Here is an 8,029-nt window from a genome sequence, read left to right as displayed (position 1 = left end):
ATGACAATAACATCCATCTAATTTCCCAAGATAGCTAGGATTACAGGCGTGAGCCACTTCGCCCGGCCTTGGTGTCCTCTTTGACTCTTTCTCCCTCCTCTACATTCAATCTGACAGGAACTCCTGTTGGTCTTATCTTCAAAAGACATGTATAATCTGGCCATTCCTCATTCCCTCACTGAGGCCACCAATCATCTTGCCATAATCCTTTATCAAAATAGCTTCCAAACTGGTTAGCTTCTATCCTTGACTCACCTACAGGCTGTTTTTAACAGAGCATTCAGTGACCCTTTCAAAATCTAATGAAACTTTGCCACTCTGTAATGATAATGCACCACTACATTCAAAACCTGCAGTGGTTTCCCATTTCTATCACAGTGAAAGCCATGTCCTTACAAAGGCGCCTCCAAGGACCTTGAGATCTGATCTGTTCCACCCCCAACCTACAGCCCCTTTACCTGTCTTAACCCCATCCCCACCCACTGTCTTCTTTCCTTCCTCCACTCTAGCCACCCTGGCCTCTGTACTGTTCACTGAGAGCAGCTTTGAAGGCTGTCCTGCCAGAAAGCCACATGGCTAACTGACTCGCCTCCTTCAGTCAAGTATTTGTTCAAATGTCTTCTCAATAAAGCCTAACCGGACCTCCTTACGTAATACTGCAACCCGCCCCAGCCCCCACATTTTCTACCTTCCTTACCCAGCTCTATTCTTTTCTTATTTCCATACTACTAATCATCTAACAAACTAGAAATTTATTTATTTATATTTATTCTTTTTTTTTTTTGAGACAGAGTCTCACTCTGTTGCCTGGAGTAGAGTGTCGTGGCATCAGCCTAGCTCACAGCAACCTCAAACTCCTGGGCTCGAGCAATCCTACTGCCTCAGCCTCCCGAGCAGATGGGACTACAGACATGCGCCACCATGCCCAGCTAATTTTTTCTATATAGATTTTCAGTTGTCCAAATAATTTCTTTCTATTTTTAGTAGAGACGGGGTCTCACTCTTGCTCAGGCAGGTCTCCAACTCCTGACCTTGAGCGATCTACCCGCCTCAGCCTCCCAGAGTGCTAGGATTACAGGCGTGAGCCACTGCGCCCGGCCAATTTATATTTATTCTTACTTGTCTGCCTTCTCACCTTAACATGTAAAATCCAGAGCCAGGAATTTCTAGCTGTTTTGTTCATTGATATATCCTAAATGGCTGTAATGGAGACTAGCATATAGTACATGTTCAATAAATGGTGCATGACTTACTTTAAATATCCAACTCTTTGGGCACTTGCCACAAAACAAAACACCTGAAGCTGAACAATCAGCACTCAACAGGTTATCATACAGGTAATACTGCCACCCTAAAACTGAAAAGTTCATTCCTAGGACGCAAGAGAATTAAAAATATATGTTCACATAAAAACCTGTATATAAATATTCATAGCACCATTATCCTAATAGGCAAAAAGTAGAAAAAACCCACATGTCCACAAAGTATTAATAACAAATGGATTAACAAAATGTGGTAAATCCACAAAATGGAATATTATTCAGCAATAAGAAGGAATAAAGTATTGACACATGCTGCAAAATAGATGAAACTTGAAAACATTCTAAAAATGTTTTCAGACACAAAAGGCCACAAATTATGATTCCATTGATAGGAAATGTCCAAAATAGGCAAATCCTTACAGATAGAAAGTAGATTAGTGATTGCCAGTGAAGGACAGAAGGGAAGAACAGGGAATGACTGCTAATGAGTAAGGGGCTTCTTTTTCATTGGATAAAAATGTTCTGGAGTTAAAGACAGTAGTGATGGACAGCCAGACCCGGTGGTGCAGTCCCAGCTTCTCTGGAGGCTACACTGGGAGGATCACTTGAGCTCAGGAGTTTGAGGCCAGCCTAGGCAACAGAGTAAGACCCTGTCTCTAAAAAAATAAAATTTAAATAAAAATTTAAAAATCTAAAAAAGATAGTAGTAATAGATGCACAACCTTGTGAAATACTAACGAGTAATGAATTTCAACACTTTAAAAGGGTGAATTTTATGGTGTGTGAATTATATCTCATTTTTTAAAATTCAAAAACAAAACCAAAAACAACTGACAGGACTGCTCAGCTCACTGTTCACTACTCATTACTAAGGGAAGGCTAAGAGTTGGAAATGCCTTCTTGGTTATACTTCGTTCTAAGAATCCCATCAACCAACTAATCACGGCAAAAAATTTTTTAAAATGGCAGGGGGAATACTCATCTGTAAGCAGCAGCAAGTAGAAATTTTCCCTCACTCAATCCATTCAAATCCAGTCATCCCCACCTTCAAATAGATCCCAAATACTACTGCTTCTCCTACCTCGTCTACCACCATCTCGCCCCAGAACTAGCTGGAGAGCCTTGTGACTGACCTCCCCACTTCTACTCCTGCTCCGACAGTCTATTCTCTACACAGCAGTTGATGTTCTTTTTTAAAAATGTGTATCAGATCACTTCACTTAAGACCCTTCAAAGACTTTCTAACACATTCAGATTTACTCAAGTCCTTACCATGTCCTAGAAGGTCTTACACATTGTACCGGCCTTTGTGACCCTCTCTAGCAACTCCTACCACTCCAGCCCTGATGGCCTTCCTTAAATATGCCACGCTCAAACATGCCAAGCACATTTCACTTCGGGGACTTTGCATTTGGCTTTTCTGCAGGGAATGTTCTTCCCCCAGAAAACTGAATGGCTCACTCTGTCACTTGCTCCACATCGCACTTACATGTCATCTCCTCAAACAGGCCCTCCATTATTCATTGTTACCTAAAGTAACACCTCTGTCACTCTAACCTCTTAATCTGCTTTATTCCTCTTCATAGCATTTATTACTTCTTTTTTTCTTAGTGTCTGTCTACTCTAGTAGAAAGAAAACTCCATGAAGGTAAGAACTCCTGTCTGTTCACTGCTGCATGCTCAAAACCCAGAACCATGTCTGGTACAAAGAAGGTATATAATCTGCTCAGTGACTGAATTTACTGGCTAAATTGGCAAAAACACATTCTTCAGTGAAATATGTACTCATCTAGTATAGTTTTTAAAATTACAATAAGCAAAGATTTAGCAATTTGGACAGAAAACAAGTTAGTATTTTACGAAATTACCTGTTCATCAAAAAGACCACAAATTTATAGCACAAAATACATTTGCTATATTATGGATCTTAAATCCCTTCAAATATTAGAGGTAAGTATGAATGATAAGGTTAACATTCACACTGGATTAACCAAGACTCTGGCTTCATCCTACCTGCTCTCTTAATCTTACCTCTTAATTAATAGGTCCATTTCGATGTGGACTTCTTACACATTCCCTTAAATACTCAAAACTCTATTCACCTTTACTCCAGTGACAACATGCTTCAAATGACAATAACATCCATCTAATTTCCCAAGATAGAAACCCCCATCTTCCTCCTACCTCAGGGTGAGTTACTAGGTCTTGAATACTACTTACTAAATGTCTCGGATTTATCCCCTCTGCTCCACTCCCACTGCATTAATTCAGGTCCTTATTCATTTCTCACTTGGATTTCTCATCTGGCATCTCCAGACCTGCCATGCAGATCTCCCTTTTGATGTATTCACCACAATACTACCAAAGTGATCTCTTTACGTCTTTACCCCTTATTAAAAACATTCAGTGGTTCCATGTAGCTTCCAAGAAAATTTTCAACTCCTTTACTTGGCTTCATCTCCTATCATTGCCCTTCTAATCCTACCCCACATATATCATGCTACACAGAGTTTCCAGATACATCACCTTGTTTTGTTCTTTATTTTCCAATATGTTGTTCCCTCTCTGTCTCAAACACTTTTTTCTCCCCTTTTTTGCCTAGCAAAAGCTTTAACACTCAACTTAGGTATCAACTACACCAGAAAACTTTCCATGGCTCTCTGATTTAGATGTCCTCTTTCTGTCCTCCCATAGCACTTACTATAATTACCGGATGTTGAAATAACATACATACTCTTATTGTTCAATATGCTGTAAGTTTTAATTTTTCTATGTCTTCTCCTAAATTGTGAGCTCATTGAGAGTAGGTCAGAAACTTTACTAACCTTCATGCCACACTGCCTAACACATGAAAGGGGCTGTTGTTAAACGAATGATTTATGAAACAGGGGTGGGGCAGAAGGAAGAGAGGAAAAGAAGGAAGGAAAGGATAGAGGAAAGGAAAAGGCAGGGAGAAAGAAGGAAGTGAGGGAGGAGAAGAAAGTAAGAGAGAGAGAAAGGGAAAGAGAACATGCACACAGCATTAAGAAAGGGCATTTGTAATCAATCCATTATTTTTATGTGGTCTAAGCCAGTTATTGTAAAAGAAAGAATGGTACATCTGAAAAAGCCCATCTACCCAGATTCTAAGTACAACCATCTAAATGACTCATCTCTTAAAGAGTCTGACATGTCTAGCCCTTCCCGCCCATTCAAAATTTTACTGCAGTAGTGAGAAATAAAGTTCTATCATGTTAAACCTCTGAAAAAAAAAATTTACTGCAGTGTAATAAGAGATGTTAATAACATCACAAAACAAAAGCAGAAAAAAGTTTTATTTAAAAAAAGTAAGAAGTTAATCTCACGTTAATAAAAATTAAGTGTTGGAATTATTTTCAAACTTCAATAGCCTATCATTTCCTGATAATGGTGCTGTCACTAACATTGAAAGGTTTATCAAAAGTATGAAAAACAAACCTGACATACACCCAACATAACATCAACATCATGATCTACATTAAAGCACAAATTGCTTTTCTGTTACAAGTCTTATTTCTCAAAAATACACCATGCAAAAATATTACAAGATATTTGTATACTAGTCAGTAAGACGGATTTATTTTTCAATTCTTGAAGGTGGTACTACAGGAAAATTGCTTCTAAAACATATATTTAAAATAGCATATGCATTTTTCTTTACTTCGGAACTTTAAAGCAACAATCAGAAAATACTACTACTAAATATTACAAAACACTCTTTCAATTACCTCAATACACTGTCACTTAATAAAATTTAAGAATTTTGTCAATAATAGGATAGATAATCCAAACCTAAAAGCTTGCTTCAAAGTATAAATATGTTTGGTAAGATCCAATAGATGGCATAAGTCCTTCTACAGCTCAATTATCTTGTAAAATAGAAATTGGAAACACATAAAGAAGAAAATTTAAGCCCAGTATAATCAACACTAAAAACATTCTTAATTTGCAATTTTTGCTAAAGCAAATGCAAATCACAGCTTCTCATCTTTTATCATATAAGAAAATAAGTCATAAGAAATAAGCTAAGTGTTCAGTACTAGCGATTACTAGTTGATTCCCTAAGAGAAGATTTGCTGTACTTACAATAACAGGAAGTCCTTCTTATATAAAGTTAGAAATGTATTTTAATAACATTTTCCTTTTAACATTAATAGTACCCCGTTTTAAAAGGCAGTAAGAATGGAAATGACGAGCACTTAAAATTAGCAGTTCTAAAATAATACCAAAAAATTTGCATTTGCCTAGTCTTCACCCTGAAACTTTTAAGGCTAAAGTTTCCAACACAGTTCCATTTTTTCAAACAGATGAGTTTGTTTTTTTTAAAAAAAAAAAAAAGGAAATGAAAGGAAGAAAAAAAGAAAATTTAAATCTAAAAGACTTTCAACTTACGAAATTTCTTTTAACCAAACATTTACAGAGTATTTAAGATGTGACAGGCAGTACACTGGGAACTGTGACAAATTACATTTCTTCCAAACTAAACCCTGTATTTATTCAGCTTCTGAACTTATTATATATTATTCAACTCAACACTTTTCTTAAGAAATTCTCATCCAACACCAAGGTAGATAGTTTACCTAATAAAATCACTTTTCACCCACTCTTTTACACAGGTCATGGGTCAGCAAGGATTTATGACTAACAAGAAGGAATCATTCCTTAAACATCATTGGTTATGTTTTCATTTACACGAAAGTGAGATAGGAACTCAACAATCTGCAAACCAACTAGATCAATAAAGAAAAATAAAACATATACCCTAAATCCCTGGAAGATACAAGGAACTGCAGTTATCTATGAACTGCATAAAGATCACCAAAATTCTCTTTTAAAATCTTTCAACTAACATTATTTGTGCGGCTAATCAAATGGTTTTCTGCTAAAATTTCACAGTACTGTTCACACAATAAATGAGATTTTCTTTCATCAGTGTAACTGATAGAACCACTATACAGTTCGGTTTCTAGAGTCAGATTACTTGACCTGCTTTTTATTTCACTTTTAAAACGCTTTAATTCATGCACTTATTCCTATCATTCCCTGCAAAAACAGACTATATAGGAGAATCATCTTCAATGAGATATCCTATAACTGACTCCAACTCCACAGCAAAGTCCGTGGATATTCACACCAGCTGACCCCCACGTCTCCTAGGGAAGGGCTCGGTCACCGAGCCACCAAACACACCTTCCTATGCACAACTTGGAGGCCCCACACAGCGACCTCATCCAAACAAACCCCTTACTTCCTGAATTCTGTAACCCGAGGTTCGTTTTCTGTAGGCAATCTTACCTTCATGATGATTCTGGGACCAATATACCCTCGAAAACACCAGGTTCACCTGCACCTGGAGGGGAAACAAAAGACACCCAGTCAACACCATAGGCACCCCTCTGCACTGGCGGAGGCGGAGGGAAGGAACCGAGCGAAGCCCGAACCCCGAAGAAAGAGTCATATGGGGCGTCAGCCCCCGAACCATCATACGCCAATTCGGGGCTCCCTCTGGCCTCGCCATCCCCGCAAACCCAGCCACCTACACAGCTCGGCGGCTTCCCGTCCCTATTGTCGGGACCAGACGGAGTTTCCCGTCTCCGACAATGACGCCATTTCTGTCAGAGAAGAAACTCAACAACAAGCCCGGAGTCCGGCGCGGGGCCGGCCGCCCTCTCCGTGGGCCTCCGCGCCGGGCCGAGCCGGTCCGCGCCCCCACGGGCCGCACAGCCCCGCGTCGGAGCGGCAGCCCAGCCGGGGGCCGCCAAGGGGCCAGGCGGGCCCGAGGGCCGCGAGCAGGACCGACCCTCCGCAGAGCCTCTGCCCACGTCCCGTTCCGAATGGAGACCCGACAAGTGGGAGTGAGATCAACATCTGCCCTCGTCTCAAGCACGACCAGAGAGCCGAGGGCCCGGGAGGCGGCACAGCCCCTTACCCCACCAGGGCCCCCCACCGAGGCCCCTAAACCGCTGAGTGTGCGGCCGCCCGGCCAGGGGGCGGCTCGGACACGGCAAAAGCGGGAGGGGGGACGGGGGCTCCCGGGAGGCCGAGGCCCTGAATTCAGGCGCCGGTGAGACCACCACAGCGATCTTCCCCTGCTTCTCGGCCAGGCCCAGTGACTACCAAAGGGACCCCCTTAGGGGACCACGAAAGCCCCAGAAAATGTCCCCTACCTTTCTCGGAGGCGAGATCTGACCCTGGCACGTCCAGAGTCCCCTCTCCTCCTCCCCCCCAAAACCAGCAGGCCCGGGGGAGAGATGGGGAAGAAGGGCGGTGGGTCCAGCGGCTGCTGAGGCTGAGGCTCCGGCTCCTCCTCCTCCCGCGGCGGCGACTGGTACCTTTGTTTGGCGGCCGCTCGGGCTCCCTGGTTGGGGGGAGGGGGGACGACGAAAAATCTCTCCCGGACTGGAGGTCCGGGCCCCCAATCGCGCTGCCCTCCAGAGGACGGCGGCGATGGACCCTCTGCGGCTCCCTCCAGGCAAAGGTCCAAGCGGTGGCCGTGGCGGCGGGAAGCTTAAGCTCAGGAGTCTCCCTCCGCTCCGGCGCCCGAGCTCCTCACTCCGGACTCGACTGACGGGCAAACATCGCTTCCCCCCCACCCCAGGTTCCCCCCCTTCCTCTCTTTTCTCTCCTCCCCTAGATTTTTTCCCCTCCCCTACCTATTTCCCGGATGGCCTCTCAGACGACCTCGGATTGGCTAGGGTTCTTTAGAACCCGCCCATACCATGTTTCTATTGGCCCCCTGGATACAAACA

At 42.5% G+C, this 8,029-nt stretch overlaps 1 protein-coding gene across 1 annotated transcript in view; it reads right to left on the bottom strand.

Annotated features, from left to right (window-relative positions):
• Positions 1-7,915, bottom strand: part of ARID4B (AT rich interactive domain 4B (RBP1-like)) — a 166,831-nt gene extending 158,916 nt beyond the window's left edge. The window contains exons 1-2 of the mRNA XM_012660293.1: positions 7,448-7,915; positions 6,576-6,630 (exon numbers count right to left, since the gene is read on the bottom strand). Of these exons, the coding sequence (XP_012515747.1) occupies positions 6,576-6,581 (6 nt within the window). The 5' untranslated portion in view covers positions 6,582-6,630; positions 7,448-7,915. The remainder of the gene's footprint in view (positions 1-6,575; positions 6,631-7,447) is intronic.
• Between the last annotated feature and the right edge of the window lie 114 nt (positions 7,916-8,029).

Source organism: Propithecus coquereli, unplaced genomic scaffold (assembly GCF_000956105.1).
Source record: "Propithecus coquereli isolate 6110/MARCELLA unplaced genomic scaffold, Pcoq_1.0 Scaffold66, whole genome shotgun sequence".
Classification (NCBI taxonomy): Eukaryota; Metazoa; Chordata; class Mammalia; order Primates; family Indriidae; genus Propithecus; species Propithecus coquereli.
Note: the sequence above shows the minus strand (reverse complement) of the source record. Positions and strands in the feature narration are given on the sequence as shown.